At 43.6% G+C, this 23,698-nt stretch overlaps 2 protein-coding genes across 3 annotated transcripts; one reads left to right on the top strand and one right to left on the bottom strand.

Moving 5' to 3' along the window:
- The first annotated feature begins 5,032 nt into the window (after positions 1–5,032).
- tmem184c (transmembrane protein 184C) lies at positions 5,033–9,865 on the top strand. The gene is made up of 10 exons (XM_056409416.1): positions 5,033–5,600; positions 6,169–6,299; positions 6,397–6,433; positions 6,583–6,788; positions 7,556–7,630; positions 7,724–7,817; positions 7,956–8,068; positions 8,179–8,278; positions 8,494–8,665; positions 8,804–9,865. The coding sequence occupies exons 1-10, from the start codon at positions 5,484–5,486 to the stop codon at positions 9,103–9,105; spliced, it is 1,347 nt and encodes a 448-aa protein (XP_056265391.1). The 5' UTR covers positions 5,033–5,483; the 3' UTR covers positions 9,106–9,865.
- Positions 9,866–10,361: 496 nt separating this feature from the next.
- prmt9 (protein arginine methyltransferase 9) lies at positions 10,362–23,443 on the bottom strand. 2 transcript variants are annotated; one of them, XM_056409414.1, is made up of 13 exons: positions 23,058–23,443; positions 22,431–22,630; positions 22,138–22,286; positions 21,767–22,003; positions 21,474–21,641; positions 21,253–21,355; positions 20,124–20,233; positions 19,840–20,032; positions 17,443–17,626; positions 15,173–15,851; positions 14,888–15,041; positions 11,506–11,628; positions 10,362–11,055 (listed from the first exon to the last, which is right to left on the bottom strand). In XM_056409414.1, exons 2-13 carry the CDS (start codon positions 22,626–22,628, stop codon positions 10,813–10,815), a joined length of 2,541 nt encoding a protein of 846 aa, XP_056265389.1. In that variant the 5' UTR covers positions 22,629–22,630; positions 23,058–23,443; the 3' UTR covers positions 10,362–10,812. The 2 variants fall into 2 exon arrangements, with proteins under 2 accessions (XP_056265389.1, XP_056265390.1); XM_056409415.1 differs by lacking the exons at positions 22,138–22,286; positions 22,431–22,630; positions 23,058–23,443 and having other exon boundaries at positions 21,789–21,878.
- Between the last annotated feature and the right edge of the window lie 255 nt (positions 23,444–23,698).

Genomic DNA, 23,698 nt, shown 5'->3' with positions numbered 1-23,698 from the left:
GGTCTCAGTCCTTGTTCAGCAGCCTGATGGCCTGACTGAAGAAGCTGTCCCTCAGTCTGTTTGTGCGGCACTTGATACTGCGGTATCGCCTGCCTGACGGTAGAAGGGTGAACAGTTTGTGGCCGGGGTGGTTATTGTCTTTCATCATCCGTTTGGCCCTGGCCACGCACTGCTTGGTGTATATGTCCAGGATGGAGTGAAGCTCACCTCCAACGATGTACTGTGCCGACCGCACCACCCTCTGTAGTGCCCTACGCTCCAGGGCGGTGCAGTTCCCGTACCAGACGGTGATGCAACCTGTCAGAACACTCTCGATGGTACTGGTGTAGAATGTTCTGAGGATGCGGGGGGCCATGTTGAATTTCCTCAGTCGCCTAAGGAAATACAGGCGTTGTTGGGCCCTTTTCACCACGTGAGTGGTGTGCGTGGTCCATGTGAGGTCCTCGGAGATGTGCACGCCGAGGAACTTGAAGCTGCTGACCCTCTCTACTGCAACTCCGTCTATGGAGATGGGGTGTGCTCTCCTCTCCGCTTCCTGTAGTCCACGATCAGCTCCTTGGTCTTCTTGACGTTGAGGACGAGGCTGTTCTCCTGGCACCACTGTACCAGTGATCCAACCTCCTCCCTATAGGCTGTCTCTCGTCGTCGGTGATCAGCCCCAACACTGTTGTGTCGTCAGCAAACTTGATGATGACGTTGGAGCTGTGCATGGCCGTGCAGTCGTGGGTGTACGGGCAGTAGAGGAGAGGGCTCAACACGCATCCCTGAGGGGCTCCCGTGTTGAGGGTCAGCGGCTCTGAGGTGGTACTGCCCATCCTCACCACCTGGCGGCGGCCCGACAGGAAGTCCAGTATCCAGCTGCACATGGTAGAGTGCAGGCCTAGACCTCTGAGCTTGGTGTCGAGCTTGGCGGGAACAATAGTGTTGAACGCTGAGCTGTAGTCCACAACCAGCATTCGCACACAACAGTTCCTCCCCTCCAGGTGGGAAAGGGCGGTGTGAAGTGCCATGGCAATTGCGTTGTCGGTGGATCTGTTTTGACGATATGCAAATTGCCATGGGTCCAGCGTGGCAGGCAACATGGAACAAATGAAGTCCTTGACCAACCTCTCGAAGCATTTACTGACAATGAATGGGGATGTTAGTGCATGCGGAAAGTGGTGATGGTGCAAGTTTGTGGATGTGTCTGATTAAGTGTTCATCCCAGTGACGGCCCGTGGGAAGAAGCTGTTCTTGTGTCTGCTGGTTGTGGCGTACAGGGCTCTGTAGCGCCTACCAGAGGGAGGAGTTGGAACAGCTTGTGTCCAGGGTGTGAAGGGTGTTCAGTTCCAGGCTGTTGCGACCACACCAGAGGACCCGCTGTTCAGCCTCCCGTCTGTACGCAGACTCCAAATCTTCTTAGAGTTGCTGAATTCCATTTCAAATCCAATATCAAGCACTCAGCCAGCCCTCAGGAAGATAATGACCCCGTGACCCCTGAAGCGATATAAGCCATAAACCATAACCTCGAGGTGTACTATGTGTTAACTGGTTTGTGCTCAATTGTTTGAAACTTTGTTTGAAATTATGAAACTCTAAAGCGCTGTATTACTCTTGAGGGTCTGCCTGTGAAAATAACAAAATAAAGCAACTTTTCTCTTTTGCGTTTATATTGTCCGGCCTGCCTTTCCGATTGTGGCAAAAACAGGTGTATGCTTCATAATAAAGTGCATTTATTTAGAGTGCACTCTAACTAGAAAGGTGCACTCGGTAGGAGTAGTAGTGCAGAGCTACAACAACCACTGCTGGAATGTTTGATTGAAAAAATACAGCCCACATTGGCAAATTGTGAAAATAGCAAACAGCAGTAACGGCCCAGCAGCTTCTTTTGGCCCTCCAATCCAGGCATGAATGTCACTCAGTGGAATAGTTTTGTCATGATCTGTACTGACAGGTTGACAATATTCAAATTTGTTGTCATTGTCAACACAAAAACACATGAAAAGACCAAAACCATATGTCCATATGTCCCAAATATATACTTTAAAGGGCTAAACAATAGCATCTGAACATTAGTCAAACAGGATTAAATTATGAACATGTTGGGAACTATTTTCAGGCCCAGATTTGTTATCCTGGTGGGTATTTACAGCAGCAAGAGGCATTGACCCACAATAACAGTGCCTTATATTACACTGTTGATGGTTATGTGGGAATGTGAGGCTCATTGATGTATTTTTAATAGCTTTTGGACAACAATATTGGTCCAAGGCACAGAGGTATAAGCTATATTTGGCTTTAGAGCGACAGTATTCTTTAAAGAGCTGGGAGCTACAGCCCTTGTTTTTAAATAACCACTGTTGAATAAGCTTCTTTGACTCCATCCCACTTCGCTTATGTTGTTGTTCAGGAGCCGTTGAACCGAAGTGAACATCCTCAGTGGGTCTGAACATTTTCTGACGCAAAGGCCTACGGCAGACGTATTAGGATAAATTAGTAATTGTTAAACAATGGCAGTCTTGTGTATTCCTCTGACAAAGGAGGTGCACTTTGGATAAGACATTATAGCTCAGGAATCAGACAGTGTGTCTCCTCCCTTGTTGTGCATTGATTATTGTTATTCCTTAGACCTATCCATTCTGCTTCTCCTATCTATGTGTGTTTCCTGGAAGGCACATGCCGAACGATGTACTTCAAGCCTGCAGTCATGGCGATGATTCAGAGAGACACAATGGACGCCACATCCTTTATGCTAAAATCTGTTTTGGATCTGATCAAACACAGCATATGTTTATCGACCCGGCCCTTACATAGCTGTACCCTGTATGCCACTTTGCATGGCAATCCCTCCAAGCTATATCCACCGTGGCACTCGCTTGCACGACTTGTGGCAAAGACCATTTCTAATTCATAAAAGCCAAAAGGATCAATTCAAAATTCATGAACAATCTGTCTTGCTACAACCAGTGATTGCTGTGACTGTGGGGCAGTGGAGATGTGGAAAGTTCTGCCTCCCCTCGTTTTACAGTTAGGCAGAGACACACTGAAGCATGTGCACATACATGTGCACACAAGAACAAAAGGTAACAAGAGGGTTCTAACTTCTGAGGGATATGTTTTTTTAATGATTTTGTTAACGCAGGTTTAACAAGATATATAATATAAACCCTGAAACCAATACATGGGCAAATTGCTAATGGAGTTCTGCCTTCACTCGATAGATGCTTATTGGAAAAGGACTGAACTGTGGATGACGGTTATTTTTGCAATTTATCTCCGGATTTTACATTTAATTAAAAATCTGTTCATTTAATTTAATGGTTTACATTGTATGTAAAACATCATTAAAATGTATTGTCATGACTGTTTAACTCTATCTTACCATAGCTTTAAAAACAGGGACAGTTCAAGACAAAGAAATGTAGATATGATGTGTAAAACGTCTACCATGCTTTATTTCTATGTATCTTTTTCTAATGATAAAAAAGAATGGAACACATTTTAATTTGAAATATTCTTGATTTGGGATATGGCGCACATTTCATTGTGTGGCTCTGACAGGCCTGTCTCTCTGAAGACATTGTGACATGACACATGATAAGCACATGTACAGTACATAATAAAATGAAAGGTCGCTGACTCCGCTAAGCTCCTTTGGTTTCAGGGTCCTTGTATTCTGCCTGTTGACTTGCTGCCACACTGTCATGGCTTACTGGGACATTTAAATAGAAAAAAGTCATTGTAAATGTTGTTAGTAATACTTATGCTTTCCCTTCTAGGCTATAACAAGTTAAAGTGGTTGCTGTGAAGAAGGACTGTGTGGATACAATTTTTCTGATTGTATACGTGTTGTATAACTGGTTGGATTGCACAAATACATTATCATATTTAGTTGTTCACATATTATATGTATTATATGTTTTAACCAGGGGAGAGTTTAATTAACAGATATTAATTATATTGACACAAAGCTAAATGGACATGGGACGAGAAATCTTGAGAACTAAAAATTATTAAATGTCATTAACTGATATTTTCAATTTGTATTCAAATATGGACAATACTAATTTTTTAAGAGGCAGGAAATGGAAGAAAAAACAATTAATATAAAAATCGAGGTTTAATGCCACCAACAATCAACTAATTGCATAAACAACCTGAACAAAGTGTCACATTTTCACAAAGTTGGGATTTAGCCTAACCGCGACCTATAGAACCACAAACATGGTGACCAGTCCAAGTCACCGACAATGGATTTTAGGTCTGGTATCCTGGTAATTGTTAATTCACATTTCCATCTGCTGGCGAGAGCAAAGATCATGTGACCAATAGGAATGCAGCGCAACCCACACCAGAGCTGTTTTGAGAGAGTGGCGTCAATGGCGGTTCAAACGCTTGATCGTCACGTGATTCATGTAGACTTCCGATAGAGTCAGGAAGTATTTTGGGGGTGCAATTTGAATGCATAGATATTGGTAGAAATCGGTACAAACAGAGTGACAGGACTTTAAAATGTGCGAATATTTTAAGGATTAGTAAGTAAGCTAGAGTTATCTGCCGTGTTGACATCCAGTGTTGTGGGCTAAAGTGACCTTATTTAAAGGAACAGTGTTGGAGATTAAGTGGTATCGTGAGTTTGCAGAATCCGATCAATCCTCCTTGTCCATAGGTATCTTTAGGATTGTATTACTACAATGAGCTAGTCTTATCAATATTCTGTTCTTTTTAATTACTAAATGGAATATAAAAAAACATGTACAGAAATAAAATTACACACGCTGAATACATTTAAATACATGTAAACTAATATGCTAGGGGACTATGAAGAGGGTCCATGATCCGCTATTGTTGTAAAACAATAAAATAATAAAAGGTCCACCGGAGTGAACGGAGATGACGTGACTCTTATTAAACGTCTCTGAACAACATGACGTAGTATCAAACCCTCTTTACCCATTGGCTGACCCCCTCGATTGCACCAATCTGATTAAAGATTGTAGGCGGGACCACATCTGAAAACAGGAAGTGCACACAGCAATGCACAGCAATGACTTTTTATGAAAACTTTTCCGAGCGTGAACCATCTAAAATATACTTTGAAGTGTTTACAGCAGCAGCATCAATGACAGCAGAGTGTCGCTTCATTGCGGTTGTCATTTAGTTACTCCCAACGGTTTAGACGGGATCATCTGCTTCGTTTGTTTACATGGGGTGGGTAGGGAACAACTGATTAGCTAACGTTAGCAGCCTAGCTCAGTAACATCGAGTCACATGAGCTGGTGATTTTACAGCAACTTTGTCCTCCGGAATGCGACTTCAAGTTCGTGAAGGAGCGACGGTGGCTGTGCACTAGAGGGGGGTTGCATTTGGGTCTCGGCGCGGCGTTGAAAGCGTCACAATGCTTAGCTGACGGTCAAAGGGTCTCGAGCGTTAACTAGTTCGTTTGTTTGGTCACGAGCCCGGCGGCCACTTCTCAAGGCGTTCCCCGGCGCCTTCATGTCAACATGCCTTGCTCCTGCGGCAACTGGAAGAGATGGATCCGGCCGCTGGTCGTCGTGCTGTATGTTTCGTTGCTGTTAGTCGTCTTGCCCCTGTGCATCTGGGAACTGCAGAAGACCGGGGTCAGTTCAAAAAAGCGATGGATACGTACTGATTTCTGAGGTTCTTGTAGTCTACTGTGAGATTATTGTAGTCTGCAGTGAGGTTATTGTAGTCTAATGGGAGGTTCCTGTAGTCTACTGTGAGGTTATTGTAGTCTGCAGTGAGGTTATTGTAGTCTACTGTGAGGTAATTGTAGTCTACTGTGAGGTTCTTGTAGTCTACTTTGAGGTTCCTGTTGTCGACTGTGAGGTTCCTGTAGTCGACTGTGAGGTTATTTTAGTCTACTGTGAGATATGACGCTCACTGTAAAATATCTCCTTATCAAACATCATGTGGTATTCACTATCTTTATGATTGTAGTCCAGCATAATTACTACTATACGATCTTCTGAGCCGGTTAATGTCAGTCATAAACCTTTTGCAATAACCATAAAGCTCTGACAGATACAATACGGCTGTCAGGGCAACATTTTAGAAAATGATTTATATTTTCATTCTTTGAGTACACTTTGCTTCACTTCTGTTCTTTTCCTTTTAAATGAGGGAATTCTGAAAAGTTGTTGACTGTTTTTTTCCATTTACCAACAGGTCGGCATTCATAACAAAGCATGGTTCATCGCTGGGATATTTGTCTTCATGACTGTGCCCATATCATTATGGGGCATCCTGCAGCATCTGGTTCACTACACTCAGCCAGAGCTTCAGAAACCCATCATCAGGTAAAGATGTCAACGACGACGACGACGTCCATGAACACTCGTCTGAAACGGCTTTCTAATTGTTTTTGCTTGTATCTCTCTCTCTTTTTTTTTAAAGGATCTTATGGATGGTTCCAATCTACAGCTTGGACAGTGTGAGTGGTGTATTTTCTAATCGAAGCCATTTGCGCAACACACAGTGATAGATGTCAGTCGCAGCTACAGAAAAGCATCTGTACAATTGAGAAAAGTATTAACACCTCACATTTCACGTCATCCCCTCTCTTCTTTTGTCATCTTGCAGTGGCTTGCACTAAAATACCCGTCGATAGCGATTTATGTGGACACGTGCAGAGAGTGCTACGAGGCCTATGTCATCTACAACTTCATGACCTTCTTGCTCAACTACCTGGAAAACCAGTACCCCAGCCTGGTGTCGATGCTGGAGTCCCAGGAGCAGCAGAGACACCTGCCCCCCCTTTGCTGCTGCCCGCCCTGGCCAATGGGAGAGTATGTGTCTTTTATAACTGGCACACATCGAGTCCATGTGGGACCCCAGGTTGACCCTCATGCATCCACCACTCATCAAGCATTTAGTGTAACGTTTATCATTCCCCTCCATAGTGTGATCCAAACATGTCCGCCTTGCAGACAGTAGTCTATTTTCTTACTACTTGAATTGCACTCAATTATAAATCCGACTGGATTCGACAATAATACTTAAATCTTGGTTTGTTTGTAGTTTAACCATCAGCGTTCTTCTGTAAATTAAGTCATTTAAGTCAACGTTGATTTAAAGGGAGCTGATGAAAAAGACGTGGCACGAGTGTGTCGGCATTTCGAGAAGGAAATGTTCTTAGTAAACAAAACAATGACTGTCATCTGCTTCAAATTTCCCTCAGTCAGGCAAACGGCTGTAATGGCGCAGTTAACTTTGCCAAACGGCTTTTTTCCCCCTTAACTTGAGGATTAGTTTGTTCTTTAAAAGCGAAGAAGAACAAACGCATTACAGATTGCCTGAAGGTCAGCAGCATTTGCCACATTGACTCGGTTAGTATTTTATAATCCTGCCTCGTGAAACGTGTTCCCCCTTTACGGTAGCGGTGCAGCTGGGTGTCATGGAGCGTGATCAGGAAAATAAGGGCATTTCAAGGTCTAAATGTTGTCACCACGTCTCTTGTGACCGTTGGGGTTTGAACTCTACTGATATCAGCACATTGGATGTTGGTTAAACTGATTTAAATGAATTAAATTCAAATCATACGTTTCCTCCGCAGGGTTTTGCTGCTGCGATGCAAACTGGGAGTGTTGCAGTACACCGTCGTCAGACCCGTGACCACGGTGATCGCTTTGTAAGTGAGCTCTGCTCTTCATGCGCGCCCTTTTTTTATCTCCGGATACCGTTCACAGCTTTTCGTATTGATCTCCTCTTCTCTTCTTCCAAGGATCTGTCAGCTGTGTGGCGTGTACGATGAAGGCAATTTCAGTTCGACAAACGCATGGACGTACCTGGTCATCTTCAACAACATGTCACAACTGGTAACGCCACTGTCGCCGTTTCTTCAAATCTCGTCTGGCTCAAGCAGCGACCGTATCACACATGCGGCCTGTTCAGAGAGAAGAAATGACGACGTTGCGTTGAATTAGATTCCTCTCCGCCTGTCTTCTCTTCTCTAGTTTGCCATGTACTGCCTGGTGCTGTTCTACAGAGCTCTGAGAGAAGAACTGGGTCCAATCAAGCCGGTGGGCAAATTCCTGTGTGTCAAAATGGTGGTGTTCGTCTCCTTCTGGTGAGTCTGGGCATGTTAAGCGGACGTAACGGCGTCACCGTGTACCGTACATGCGATGGCCTCCGATCGTTGGCGCTGTACTGACTCGGTGGTCTTGGGATCTCTTCTAGGCAAGCTGTGTTCATTGCTCTGCTGGTGAAGGTGGGCGTCATCTCAGAGAGGCGCACATGGGACTGGAACAGTGTGGAGGCCGTGGCCACCGGCTTACAGGTGAGCCGAAGCGGATCTCGTTTGATGTCAACATGATTGACACGCGAGGATAACGCAAATGTCTGAGTTTGATCTTGGCACCAATAGTTATTCAATCACTATTATTCACTTCAGTTCATTTTATATAGCCCGATATTCCAATGGGCCTAAGCGGGCTTTACAATCCGTACATTATGTGGCCTGCTAGATGTTTTCTGTCCCGTCTTCCCCTTCAGGATTTCATCATCTGCGTGGAGATGTTCCTGGCGGCCATCGCCCATCACTTCAGCTTCACCTACAAGCCTTACATCCAGGAGGCGGAGGAGGGTTCCTGCTTCGACTCTTTCATGGCCATGTGGGACGTCTCTGACGTCCGAGCCGACATCTCCGAACAAGTCCGCAATGTCGGTAGGTTTCCCCCCCCCCCCCCACTTCTGGCTACTGGAGTCCTTGCACAGTCGTGAGTTGTACTTTTCTCCGGCATGTACTGAACATCGAGGAGGTAAAGACTTTCTTTTTATTGTCGTTGTTGGTCCTCATCTACAGGGAGAACAGTTATGGGTCGGCCGAGGAAGTCGTACTTCGGCGAGGCTCAGGACGACGGTGAGCGATCCGGCCTCCTCTCCCAAGATGTCATCACAGAGGCGGCGTCCAACCCCGTGTCACCCAACGGTCAATACCAGGGCCTGGGCAGAACCTCCACGCCGCACTCCGTGTCGGCGCCGGCCGGACTCAGCTCGGCGCCGTGGGACGAAGGACACGAGGGCGGACCTGAAGAACCCCTGGAAGAGGAACGGAGCAACCAAACCAAAGAGCCAGCAGAAGCGGATCTCGTCGTGGTAACCTAGCAACGCTGCGGTCGACACCACCGACGGACTCTGCCCGTTCTGGTTGGGCGGGACCCAGTTTCAGTCTTGCCATTTTCCTTCAGACGTTACGATGTTGTTACAAGATGAAATGAACCAGGTGGACCTGCCAGGGACGGCTCCAGGAATGTTCCGTGACGTTCTGGCCCTAAACGACTCGTAATGGGCATTAGATGCCGTGTCTTCGTTGCACGAGGGAGCTGTTTGGCTCAGTGGGATTATGAAGAATGGTTTTTAATTCATTGTAGTTGGGAAAGACGTCCCAGCAATTGTAACGCGCGTCCCAAACGGCACACTAATTGTGTTTCTTGAGACGGGACCGCCTCCCGACGTGTGTATCTTCTCCAAATGGGAAATTATGACACTTTTTTCCCTCTGTCGTATCTGTCATATCGTGATTTCCGATGTGACAGTTAGATGAAAAAGAGAAATATGCAACTTTTCAAATGGAAACGTCTCCTTCGGTACATCTTAGTTTAAAGTGATTATAGAAGACATCGATTGAAATGAGTCGTCGTAAATGGAAACCTGCGATATCGAAGCACATTAAATGTCCTGAATCATCGATTTTTGTGTGTGTCTTAGGCGGAGGGGCGGGATCCCAAGTGGAGATTAAACCTTTTCAGTTGTATGTTCGAGCTATGCCTGCTGAACAATGTGATATCACTACAGAATCAATATTAATACGATGTATTTACTGTAAGTGCATTCTAAGTATTAAAACAACGTACACTACTCAGTCCGTTACGAGCCGCCTATTCTGATACATTTCTATGACGGCTTTATTGCATTCAGCTCACTCTGAAGTGTTTCATAGCAATTCTTTCACTAGTCTTATCAGATGCCTTGTTCTTTGTGTCGTGGAACTAGTCTGTCCATCAATATACCGGGATCACATTTATTTTGTGGAGATGTTCTATCGATTTGAGCTGGAAACACTTTGCAGCTACTGCACTTCGCCATGTACTTTTCTACATAGTTTAAGTTTTTGGTCATTGATACTAACGGGTTTGTGCTGGGTTATTAATACGTTTATGTACAGTGTAAGATATCAGTTTGTCTGTGTAAAAATACCATAAATCTACCAAATCAACCGCGTGGTCTTTATCATGTCCAGCTCGACAATGTTGCATTGTCTTACATATTTATATATTCAAATTAAAACTGACAGGATTACATTTGAGTTGATGTAAATGGTTCAACATGTTAATATAATTCCATCTGACGGTCTCAATAAATCTGATTAACTACATTATGATTTATTTTTATCTTACATTCATTAAGAAAATGTCATTTATTGTCAACTGTTTTTTTAAATGACAGAACAACCACGCCTTTAGTCATAGGAATATTTGATTTATACTTCGAAGTACAGAGTATAAATGTCCTATAACCTTATAGCACAATGTACAAATTAAAACATGAATTAAAGATTCATCGTCACATTCTCTATGATTGTGAGGACTCGGCTTCCCAAGGTGTGGCTCATGCAGGCTTCTACTAAATCTCAAATCAGAAGACTGAACTTTGAAGACCGGTAATACAGTTATGAAAAATAACACTTGGAGAAGGTCGATCTTTAGATGGCACCAGAAAAGGAATGCAGAGAGCAATAAATGTCCCCGTGTGTCGGTACCCTCTAAATGATGGAGGCATGAAAGACATAGAAATCAAACTCATTTCAACAGATCATTGCTCCATCGGCCCGGGGGTTCTCTCCACGTGGGCCGCGATGGACATGGCGCTCTTGTGAAGCTTCACAGCGAGGTGGACCCAGTCTCCGGCTCGGACCTCCACCGGCTGCTGCAGCACCACGGCCGCCTGCTTCCAGTGAGAGTTCTGGCTGAGGGTGCTGACGCTGATCTCCTGGTCCAGGTAGATGTGGTACCAGAAGGGAATCGCGGTTATTCGGCCTGCAGATGTAGCCTGGACCTGGGAAACAGGGATTATGGCTTAAGAAGATACGACACCAACACTCGGCTATTCATCAGAAGTCATGTTGTGCCTCAGTTTACAAAGAACATATGACACACCGAAAAAAATAATCTGATCATTGTTCTTTTTAGTTCTACCCTCATTTGAATTTTTCGCAGAAAAGCAGAAATGGGATTAATTCAAATACCACCCCACGTTAGATCGCTGTATAAAAATGGTGAATGTCTGCTGGAGACGAGTAATATTTATGAGTTTAGGGGGAAAGCATGAACATTAAAAGTTATTATAAGGCAGATGTGCACAGTGTGTCTAATAGGTGCATTAATAAGACTTATTCTAGGTTTGTGGTGCAGTATGTTTGTGCACCAGGAAGTAGTTGGGGACTTTTGTAGTTTATTAAATTAGATTTAATTCCAATCATGTTGGCGGCACCAACGCATCTCTTACCTTTACTTCTCGGTCGGTGTAGTTTGCGGTGGAGTCCATGAGGTCAAGAACAAAGAGCTCCACAAACTCACTGAGACGTTTGCACTCCAGTGTGGAAAAGTCCAAAAACACATGGACCGGAACCTGAAGAAGAGAAAAGATGAACGCAGCGTTAGCGACGGGAATTGCATCGGATGAAAGAATCTGGTGACAATATTAATTAGGAACTATTTAATATGAAGACCAATAAAAGACCTGGGAGGGCGAGCTACTGGGATCTGACAGGGTTGTAACACAAAACGAGAGGGATTTAACCCTTGTGTTGCCTTAGGGTCATTTTGACCCGAATCAATATTACACCCTCCCCCCGCCTTAGGATTAATTTGACCCCATTCAATGTTTAATGTCGGTGTTCTTTCGGTAGTCAACAAACAAACATAAAGTGCCTCACACTTAAACTTGGAAAACAATATTAATTCTAATAATTTTCTGGAGGTTTTAATTGCTGGCGTCAAATTGAACCCAAAGGGTAAAATATGTTAGTAAATATAAAGGTAACAGGAGGGTGAAACATTGAATCGGGTCAAAATGACCCAAAGGCGGGGGGAGGGTGTAATATTGATTCGGGTCAAAATGACCCTAAGGCAACACAAGGGTTAAACCAAGTACACAGGTAAAAGAGACGTCATCATTGTGCCTCCCTCAGCTTTTTACATGTTGTGCTTTAACCCGTGTGTTGCCTTAGGGTCATTTAGACCCGAATCAATATTACACCCTCCCCCCGCCTTTGGGTCATTTTGACCCGATTCAATGTTTCACCCTCCTGTTACCTTTATATTTACTAACATATTTTACCCTTTGGGTTCAATTTGACGCCAGCAATTAAAACCTCCAGAAAATTAATAGAATTAATATTGTTTTCCAAGTTTAAGTGTGAGGCACTTTATGTTTGTTTGTTGACTACCGAAAGAACACCGACATTAAACATTGAATGGGGTCAAATTAATCCTAAAGCGGGGGGAGGGTGTAATATTGATTCGGGTCAAAATGACCCTAAGGCAACACAAGGGTTAACAAAGCCACATGCTTTGATGTTTTATGCATTTACACATTTGAAAATAAATAATAGGTTATTTCTTTTTTTTCAGAATACAGATTTATTTTATCACAGCATTGTATTAAATATTATGCAACGCTCACTCACAGTTGTTGCTGGCACTCTTCATCCCAATAATTTGTCCACATTAGGTTTAATTTCCTCGTGTCATCAGATAATCTCAGATTAATGCTTGAAACTCTCAAACTTCTAATATATATATACAGGACTGTCTCAGAAAATTAGAATATTGTGATAAAGTTCTTTATTTTCTGTAATGCAATTAAAAAAACAAAAATGTCATGCATTCTGGATTCATTACAAATCAACTGAAATATTGCAAGCCTTTTATTCTTTTAATATTGCTGATTATGGCTTACAGCTTAAGAAAACTCTAAAATCCTATCTCATAAAATTGTAATATTTCCTCAGACCAAGTAAAAAAAAAGATTTATAACAGCTGAGTGTTTGTCAAGGCTCAGGAAACCCTTGCAGGTGTTTCGAGTTAATTAGACAATTCAAGTGATTTGTTTAATACCCTACTAGTATACTTTTTCATGATATTCTAATATTTAGAGATAGGATATTTGAGTTTTCTTAAGCTGTAAGCCATAATCAGCAATAAATCAGAATAAAAGGCTTGCAATATTTCAGTTGATTTGTAATGAATCCAGAATGCATGACATTTTTGTTTTTTTAATTGCATTACAGAAAATAAAGAACTTCATCACAATATTCTAATTTTCTGAGACAGTCCTGTATATATATAAAAACCTAATATTTCACCGAAAACTCTTCCAAACTTGACCAAAGAGGCCGTGGCTCCAGACTTGAGAGCCGAGGGGAAACCAAAGTGGCGGCACAGAAAGTGTCACAGTCTCCTCGACTGCGGAACAAAAGAATCTTCCCTCCTCCCCGTCACCGTCGTGCAGACCTCAGATCTGTTTGATGTGATGCATACTGATGGCTTCAGGTAGGAATGTCCTGGGCCAAGCTGTGTGCGGTGCCGCCCTGTGTGACAGTTGTGCTCGAGTGTGCCCTCCACCGAGGGCTTCAAAGACAACATCTGCTCAAACAAACGACCGTCCCGCCTGGGTCCGACCAAATTAGAGCACAAACATGATGCGGAAAAAAAGAAAGAAAAAAAAGAGCATTTCCCGACCAAATAAAGAAAAGGAATTCAAAGATCACAGATGGGAATGGCACATCAAAGAGGAGTGCACAACAAAAACCACCGTCCAGGACCTTCACACTGCAGGTGAAACAAAAGACAACTGGTCTCTTTTTTCATGTTTCATAAAGATTTCCATAGATTTTTCTGTACTCATCCTATTTCACAAAACTCACAAGCAATAACTTTGAAATGTGAATGATGGAAGCTTTCAGAACACAGGATACAATCTATGAAACGCGGTCATGTTTACCATCACGAACATGAGACGGAATACACGACACGGTGGCCTGAGATGTTCAAAAGGAAGATTTAGCAACTTGAGAAGTGAAGACTGAATGAGATTTCCTATTCATTCTAATACTCAGCTTCCTATTCACATTTTTCCACACTTCCTCTCAGATGGACCATCTACTGAACACTCCTCTGCTCATCCCTCCTTTTCAAGGTGACCTTCCCTCCGCTCCCTCGGGGTTTGGATCGTCTGTTCTGTGGAACCCTCGCTACGCAGATATGAAGGGCTCATTGTATAAAGGGAACTTAAACACAACCGTGCTTTGTTTGAGGTGAATATACACGTGTGAAAATACATTCATGAGTATTATATTCCATTTCTGCTAATAAATCCCCCTAAATTCAAAACACTAGTCCTGTGATAATAAACACAGAAGTGCGTCAACGTGTCACTGACTCCTGTTGAAGATGACCGAACTATACCAGTTACATGAAGCAGGTTTTATTCAGCATTTTAAAGTGCATATAATTGCCTTGCAATAATTGTATTTCAACATTATGCTTAATGAAAGGATTTGCCATTACAGTTTAACTGCCAGTGCTCCATAATCATCCCCATTGATCTCTGTTGCTCCAGATGAAATCCTTTCCCTTTCCTTAGAGAAGCAAGCCCAGCGTGACCTGGCCAAAGTTACGTTAGCCGACATGTTTCTTTCTCTCGAGACCTGCCCCGCCAGGTGCCACCAGGACCTAAACTAAGGGACACTGACACACCGCTGTTTCGACCGCTCTACCTCGGAGCCACAGCCCGGCCCTGGACACGAGTGACCATGTGGCCTGTAGAGCAATTACAATAAATAATGTGACCGTTGCTTCGTTGTTGCTGACGGAAGAACACTTACAGTGAACTGGTTGATGAAGGGAGCGATGTTGAATCCGAGCGTCGCCTCCTGACCCTGGACAGCACTTTCCAGCAGCAACGTGTCCGACTCCACCAGAATACCGTGCACCACGATCTTTACTGGGAAAATACTTCCTCCGTCCTCCAGCAAACACCTAATAGAGACACACAGCGATACGGCGTCACTCTAAAATACATAAAAGTGCAGCGATAAAGTGATCAAAGCAAAACAAACACAAAGGTGATGGAACCTTTCGGGATGCCCCGCCCTGCAGCGTCCCCTCACCTGGCCAGCGAAGCTTTCTCCATCAACTTCTGTCTGATGAGACCGCACGTCTCGACGCAGTCCAGCATGATGGCGCTCCACAGCTTCTCCCTGGACGGCCTCTTCAGCATCCCGTGCTCATCCTCCGTGTGGTTGAGCCAGAACTCCAGATGTTTTTCCGGGACACTGTTGGAGCGAGCCAGTCTCTTCAGGACCTCCTGCTGCTTTTTCTTTTCCACGGAGCTGTACGCTTTGACGTGGCCGTGGCCGGCGGCCATGAGGGAGAGCAGAGAGAAGCCCTCCGACACGTCCAGGACATAGAGCAGGTCACTGAGGTCCGTGGAGTCCCCCGATCGCTCCTTGTCTGGGCATGTGGCCCTCAGCCGGTGGATGAGTTTGGCCAGCGCGCTGCTGAAGCTCTGATGGTAATCCTGATTATTCAGGAGCGCCATTTCGGAACATTCCAGCATGCAGAAGTCTTTAGTTTGAATCTGGTCCGTCTGAAGACTCGCTAGCGCACTGCACAGCTCAGCCTCTGGGTTGGGATTTGAAACGGGGGTTCCAGAGTCCTGCGCCTTGGGGCTCTTGTCCAGATGGATTTCACGGCCGTCTCTCAGCACCGCCACGCTGCAGAGCCTCAGGAAGGCATCTTTGCAGGACACTTCGACAATCAGCTCGTCTTGAGGTTTCAGGACAAACCCTAAAAACAATTAAAAAAGAGGAAATCACTGACGGGGCCGGATTCTTCCAGAGCTCTGCAATTGTGTCTGTTCTAGACTCTTTATTCAGATAAACAATAAAGTTATTGGGCTTCTTGTGCTTAATCACATACACAAGATGTTGCTCTAGAATAAATAAAATCTAGATTTATCAAAGTTAAAAGTGGCAATCTCGAAATTGAAATACTTGCTATGTACATTAGCAGTATTAATGACTGGGTGTCTGTGGCAACACTCACATTATAGCTTTTCACCATCTACACAAAAACATGGAACAATGCACACAAATCAGAAAAATGGAAGCCAATGTATACAACTTGTTTTAACTCTGAGCCATTCAATTATCTCAAAATCAACCAGGATTACATTTTTAAGGACTGCCACTCTAAGAATGAACAAACGGGTCTTATCTACTGCAGAAAAAATAACTTTTGAACACCTGAAATGACAAAGAAAGAGGGGAAAATGCAGAAAAATAAACAATAACATTATTATATAATGCCATAAGCAGACAGGGGTCTATGGATAGAGGGTGTCGCACTCTGTACAGACTTTAAAGCCAGGCAAATTTGTGATTTTGGGCTATATGAATTAAACTAAGTGTCCAATTGAAACGCACACACACAAAAAAAGACACAGCGAGAGAAGAAAAAGCAGGAGCTGCAGAAAGGGAGAAGGAGAAATGAGATTCAGGGGACCGGGAGCACAGCGGGAGGGGAGGGAGAGGGGATTCCTACAGGAATAACATCTGCTCACGTCTTCATGTCAGCGCGCCGCTCGTCAGATGCGTTTGGGGAAAATGCATATTTATTGCCTATAAGAATTTCATGAACACTAAAGAGTGTCACGGGCGATCACAGCGCACACGTCACGGCGACCGGGGAAACGGATGTCGCCGATCACCGGGAAAAGGTGGCGGCTCCCTCAGTGAAACGCTGCCGAGCCGCGTCTGAGAGATGATGCGCTGCAATGCCAACTGGAACTTGTCGCCTCGTGTCAGTGGCCATTAAGCTCACCGTTGCCTCGGATGATGACAAAAGATATCTTCCCCTTCCTCCTTAAGTTTGTTGCTGAACAAATGGGAATTGTTATTTGTTTGTTATATAAAATGTCCTTTTCACGCGGGCATATTGTGGACCTCAGTGATGATAATTAAGAAATGAAGTGTGAGGTTTTTAAGACTTTCAGGGAGCTAAATCTTTATATCATCATTCTCATTGTAGTAGAACATGAAAAATGTCCCTGGCATTATTATAAAAAGTTAATAATGCTAAATAGTGTGTGTAGTCTTCAGCACACACTGCCCTCATCTGATGGAACATGGAAATGCGCGACATTTCGGAGTAGAGAATACAAGCTGAGCAGATCCAAATTAAATTATTGTAATAATAATATATATAATTATTATTAAAACTAAATGGGGTTTAGTCACCACTGGCGACAATTAAAGAACAATTCCTTGGACAAACGGCAACAGATATAAACTGACACTTAGAATGAGTAAAACATCTGTGTGAGATTGTTGCCGGCTGGCCAAACATCCACCCCCCCTGCATGTCCGTTGGATCTTACCGTCGGTGCTGTGGACTGGGTAGATGGCCTGCTCCCAGCAGGTGTCCTCCTTCGGTCCAGTGGACAGACTGCTCTCCTCATCCAGGTGGAGCTGGAACCACACAGCCAGAGCGTCCAGCTCCCCCTCCCGAGTGACCGGCAGGCGGATCTGCTGAACCTCCCTGGAGCTCAGCCCCTCCAGTTCCTACAGGTTACCAACACAAGACGCTTAAAAAGGAAGGACACTACAGTTGCTATACATCGGCTAAAATAAACACAAGCGTGGTTGTAAAAATATGCAATATGGGTGTAAAAGAAAAATTGTGGTTGCAGAAGGTTTGACGTTTGAGTTGTGGATGTTATGAGCCTCGGAGAATTACTGGTCTCGCCGCTTTTTCAGGCCAGAAAGCTCAAAAGATTGAAGATGTACGAATGCATTTCACAGTGTAAAATACATTCTCGACGTGACGGGCTGCCTGTAACACCGATATGATATCCGATGTGGCCAAGAACACATCTCCGCCACGACTACTAGCGTCACATCTAGAACGGCAATAACCTTTCCAGAAAATGTCAGTCTGCTTTATACTCAATGTGAAAAGCCCTTTGAAGCCTAAGGATATAAGGCGTGATGCAAATAGGATTTTTTTTATGTGCAAGATATTACCTCGAGCAACTTGAATGGGGAAATGCCACACGGATGGAAACCCTCCAAAATGTGGAAGAACAAAAATGCAAGAGGAACATTTTTATTATTCTCCACTCCTGCTTAGCATCATATTCTTGGGACTGAGACACAAACTGAAGGCTGACGCTGATGTGCACATGGGCACTGAAGAACTCATTTTGTCGAGTTCAGCGTTTTCCTCACTGACACATTATCACCAGTTGACTTTCATGGTGACTTCCAGATAACGTATAGTTGGACGCTAAGGGATAATCTATGACCGTCAGTTATATAATAATAATATAATAATGTATAATAATATAATCAGGTCATGGTTGTGAAATTTATTTTTTTTTTGTTTTCCAACAAAGTCTTCAAGTCTGTGTGTCTGCTGTCTTGTGGAGTCTGTTCCTTGAGTCTGTTCCTAGTCTCTGTTCTCTCTTCTCCCTGGCTGACACTCTGTCATACCCATATTCATACTAATACATAAATATCATGAATAATAATACAAAACATAGTCTAATAATACATAAATACTATAATATTATATAATCATAATAAATAAAAATAATATCTGTGTTAACTTTTTACCAACTTTTTCAACTTTTAACACTAACAAATAATTTAATTATTAATATAGCAACATATTAATGAAATAAATCACATGGAGCCATCATAGCATATTGATTTATGATATATACGGCTTGCTCTCTTATATCTGACCAGAGGATACAGAGTTCATCAGGATGAGAGAGTTACACAACTTTACAGACTGAACAACCGAACTTTCACTTCATTTCACTTTTTTTTTTTTATTTTATTTTTTTTTTTAAAATTCACCCAGGCCGCTGCTCGCGCGCTGCTGCGCCTAAACAGCTGACAGCGCGCGCGCGCAGCCTGATCGCTCTTTAATTTTTTTATGTAATTGAAACCAAAATATAATAATATGCTATAACGTATCGCTCTTTTGTTTTTTGTTTTGTTCGCTCCACCGCAGCGCGACAGCAGCAGAAGTAGCGTCTAACATTCAAGCTAACCCAAAACCACCAACCACTGAAGACATCTTGACGCTGCCGGACGAGAGACGCGACCATCAATCAAAGATGTTTACGATTGCGAAAAACACTCTTTCACATTTTCTCGTCCCCCCCAATCTCATAAACGCCGGCCGGCCAATGACCCCCCCCTACCCCCCAAAAAAAAAACTCTCGATCTTACGATTTCACGTAGTCACCACTTTTTTTTTTCAAACGGCGAATTTCGCCGAAAGGTGAGGGATTCTCATGCCTGTATCACACTCTGTCACCACGTTGGTCCTGACGGTCCCAACCGGGACACGTGTGGACAAAATATCAACCAACGCTCATCCAGGGGCTGTTTGGGAGATAAACAGGCCGTCTCCAATCTGCCAGGTGTTCACTGTGAGCTAATGAATCAGGCAACAATCCCTGCAGGCCTCTAGCTAAATAATAAGTGGCCACTGACATGCAATATTTTAGCCTGTGAGGCAGCCAATATGTTCGTTTCTTGGGACCAATAGAAATATGGTCGGGTAAATTAATTATTTTTGCCAGAGTTGCATTATTATTATTCTGCTCGACTCAAGGCAACGGAATAGGATTTCGCACATGGCTGCATCTCAGAGACAAAGAAAAAAAGTAAAGTGAAGTAAAAGAACATTAAATTAACAGCGGCTGAGTTAAATCAATCATCACAGCTCATCAGCGTCTGTTGTGCCGGTTTCCGCTCACCTGCACGTTGTTGAAATCTATGTCGAGGGCCGTGAATGGCTCGGTGAGAGCTTTGTACCCGCCCGGCACTCGGCTGAGTCTCTCAGTGGTGTACGGCTCCATGGAGTCATCCGGCTCCGGGCTGCAGCTCACTGGGCTCCGGAGCTCCCCGGCTGCCGCTATGGACAGGTTGCCCACCTCCGACACACAGATCCTGAGGGAGAAACAAACAGCGATCTCGCGATAGGACCCGACACCTTGTGCTGCCGCTCCGAGACGTTCACGACGGACTCCGGGGGCCTAACCTGTGATGCCTGCGGATCTCGATGCTCTCGAGAGCCATGCCAAACACGGTGGCTCCGGCGGGGATGACACGGCCGGTCGCAGACTGATCCTGGAATTCATTCTCGCCTCTCTTTAGGATGAGAAACGTGCGCAATCATATGAAACTACACATCAACATCCCTCGATGGCACGGATACAACATCAAAGTTAACTTGGTACATGTGTTGAAATGAGAGAAATGTCATAACAGACTGTAAAGTTTGGGATCATGGAACTTGCCCCAGTTTGCCAATGAGAGTTGCACTTTTCTGGATGCAAGATTTTTTTTTTATGTTACGAATGTTACAAGGAGTCGTTATCATTTATAAAAATAAATGTGCATGTTATATGCTCACAGTGATTACATACTGTAAAAACAAATCAGGTCGCGTTGCCTTCTTTGTGTGCTCCTATTGGCCTATTCCATAGTCTTTCCCTTCTCGGGAAGCAGATGAAGTCCGATCAAACTGTCAAACTATGAGCCACTCGTCTCAAATATGTTCAGAAACATTTTCGTGCACTCTTTCGCTGTTAAAAAAAAGAAAATTTGTGATCCGGCCGCCATGTAGAAAACAGTCCAGTCCACTCTGGTCGGTGGGGGGCGAGAGACCAGAGTTATAACCCGATCAGAGTTCACGGGCAGCGAGTGATTGTTTTTCTTCGGGCTTGGTGGAACCCTGCAAATATCACGAGGAGCACTAGAGGGAGGCAGAGGAACCTGCTGGGTTCACTGATTACATGTCTCATGCACCACTGTCAGGATGAAGTGAAAGTTTGAGCAAATATAAAAGGAAAAGAAAAAGAAAGACAACTGCAGCTGTTGAGCCATCACCAGTTTGGTTCTCAATCATTAGTTTGTCCTGAAAGCCACTGTGTCATAGATCTGGCATCATTATTTACAACCCCATCTGTTTTGTTCAGCGGATTTAATGTCCTTTAACAAATTTAAGAATATTTTACCACAACTCTCCTTACCCAGTACACTCATGGCAAACACCAATAGATTGCGGGTACCACACATTCATAGAAAAATTTATATTGCACTGTGGCGACTGCAGATTGAAGTTCTACTTCCTGTCCTGTGTTCGTGGTTTTAATAAATGCCGTTACCTGTGGAGGTAGCAGGAGGTGGTGCCAGGCATGAACCACACTCTCGATGATACCCTCTCCAAACAACCCTGCATCTACCGTCTCCGTCACCACCAAGGATACTCTGAGAGAACCACAAATATTAAATGGGTTAAAAACATGAGAAATACTTCACTGATGGATCACATGCATTTTATAACGGCACAAAAAAGATACATGTATTGTTCTTTAATAAGTTGCACCTGTGTGGGATGTCTTTTGGCACTTCCATCTCCAGAGACTTCATATGGAGGATCTTGATGCTACTGTCCATTCCGTTAGCCTTCACCACCTCACAAGCCAATTCGTACATCGTCTTGGAGAGTTCACAGGCGAACACATCAGCAGCCCCGGCCTTCTTCGCACACATACTTCACAGAGAGAATCAGGAAATCAGAACAATAACACAGACGCATTGAAACACAGGTCCTATTATAGCTGTAGCCACACTAATAAAACAAGTTATGGTTGATAAGGAATCCGGAAAATGTTTCACCCAAGGATCCCAGTGCCAGTACCGATGTCAAGTACAGTGTTGCAGCCGCTCTGAACCGCCTTTTGGATGGCTTGCTGGTACTTCCGGTTCCTCCCGTGGTCGTTGAGCATTAAGAAATGCCAGCGCTCCACCAGCCAGTTGGCCACGCGGTAGAAGTTCTCCCTGGCTTCAGGATAGTCTGGTCTCAGCTTCAAAGCTTTATGGAAATGACCTGCGGCTTCGTCTCTGAAGCCCATTCTGGATAAGAAAAGGACAAAAACGGCATTAGCAGATAATTCATCAAAATAATATTAACAGAAATGATGCTCTGTTACCACTCAAGTAGTGATGCAATTAAAAAAAGATAACAGTTATGCGGATGAGGAAAATACCTGAACAAGTGTTCACCCATGCTGTTAAGGATGACCTCATCAGCGGGGAACAGCTCCAGTGCTTGTTCATAACAGTTAAACAGGTCTTGAATGCGGCCCAGAGAGTCCAGCTCTTCTGTCCATTTGAAAAGAGTGAACCTGAAGGACTCCTAAAAGAAAATGAAAAAGAGTAGGAAGAAAAAAGATTGAGGTTCTAAAAAAACAAACAGACCGCAGTGTGTATGATTGTGGTCATTATGTGTGCACAATGTTTGATTGCACGCAGGCAGGTTATCAGTGTAAACGGTCATTACCCTTGCAATGTCCTTAAACATAGGGGCAAGGTTGAGGACCAGCAGGTAGTGCACAAACGCGGTTCCGTAGTCCTGGTTGAAAAGGCACTGCTGGGCACTTTCTAGGGAACTAGAGACCAGCTCGTTCCTAGCAGGGTCCTCTCTGCGTCGCCTCCGTGTCCTCCTGCCATGCTTCGGCCTTGCGCTGGTATTAGGCATCCCTTACGCAACAAAAAGAGAGTGGAGAGTCAATCAGAAAATGATAACGTCGGATTATGTTATATACAGATTTTAATAAGACAATAAGGATCCACCTATGACTGTACTGTATGACCCATACACTATGGACATGCATTTTGGACAGGAAGAGACAATAACAGATGAAAAATAGTCAAGTCTAAATGTTGACAGATTTATTATTGTGACTAAGGACATCTCTTAGTTTTGATTCTATTTTTGTCATTCCAAAAATATTCATCTATTTTTAAATTTTCCTGGAAATTTTGGGGAGTAATTATACTCATCACCATAATAACTGCAACATGAATAGGAAAGTAAGTGGGCTGTAAAAACGTTCTCATATATAACCTATCTCAAACAAAATGTTATGTATTTTACAGGGATTACTGACAATGTATGTTAACTTACTGTATGTTGTTTTAGGTCTCAGGACGTTATGGGATGTAGGGCGATACACGGAATAGATCACTGCTGTTTAGTTAAGGCGCTAATTTACGTAAACATTGCGGTCGAGTCCAATAAAGTCGTTAGCATCGTTCTAAGCAACCTTTCTTCTAATATCAGCCCCACGCCAGTTCACGTGATACAATTCTGCTGCGACCGAGGCTACGAAAGGTTAAATGCATGTCTACAAAAACAACTGTCCATTAAAACGCACGTTACAACGGCCAGATGCTGAACAAACGTGTAAATCCCATTTCTGAAACCGATATCGGGGGGACACGTAGTCCGCGAGCTAAACAACTCGGTCAGAAACATGATGCGAGACATGCTTCCGCGTGTGGCTGTATTTAATTATTATGTATTTAAAGTTACAAACCAAACGTGTTTACGATGCTATCAACTGTAGCTAACATGGCGAATAGTAATATCTGTTTTGAGTAACAAATTACGTCACGGTAAAGATTTCCGCCTCAGATTTGCCTCCGATGGTATGGAAATAAATATAACAAGAATAAATAAAAATGCTTAAATAAATGTAAATAAATAAATAAATGCTTAAATAAATTAAATACAAATAATAATATATATATTTATAACTCACGGGA

Source organism: Pseudoliparis swirei, chromosome 24, assembly GCF_029220125.1.
Source record: "Pseudoliparis swirei isolate HS2019 ecotype Mariana Trench chromosome 24, NWPU_hadal_v1, whole genome shotgun sequence".
NCBI classification, from domain to species: Eukaryota; Metazoa; Chordata; class Actinopteri; order Perciformes; family Liparidae; genus Pseudoliparis; species Pseudoliparis swirei.
The sequence above is the reverse complement of the archived record's forward strand: the minus strand, read 5'-3'. Positions and strand labels throughout refer to the sequence as shown.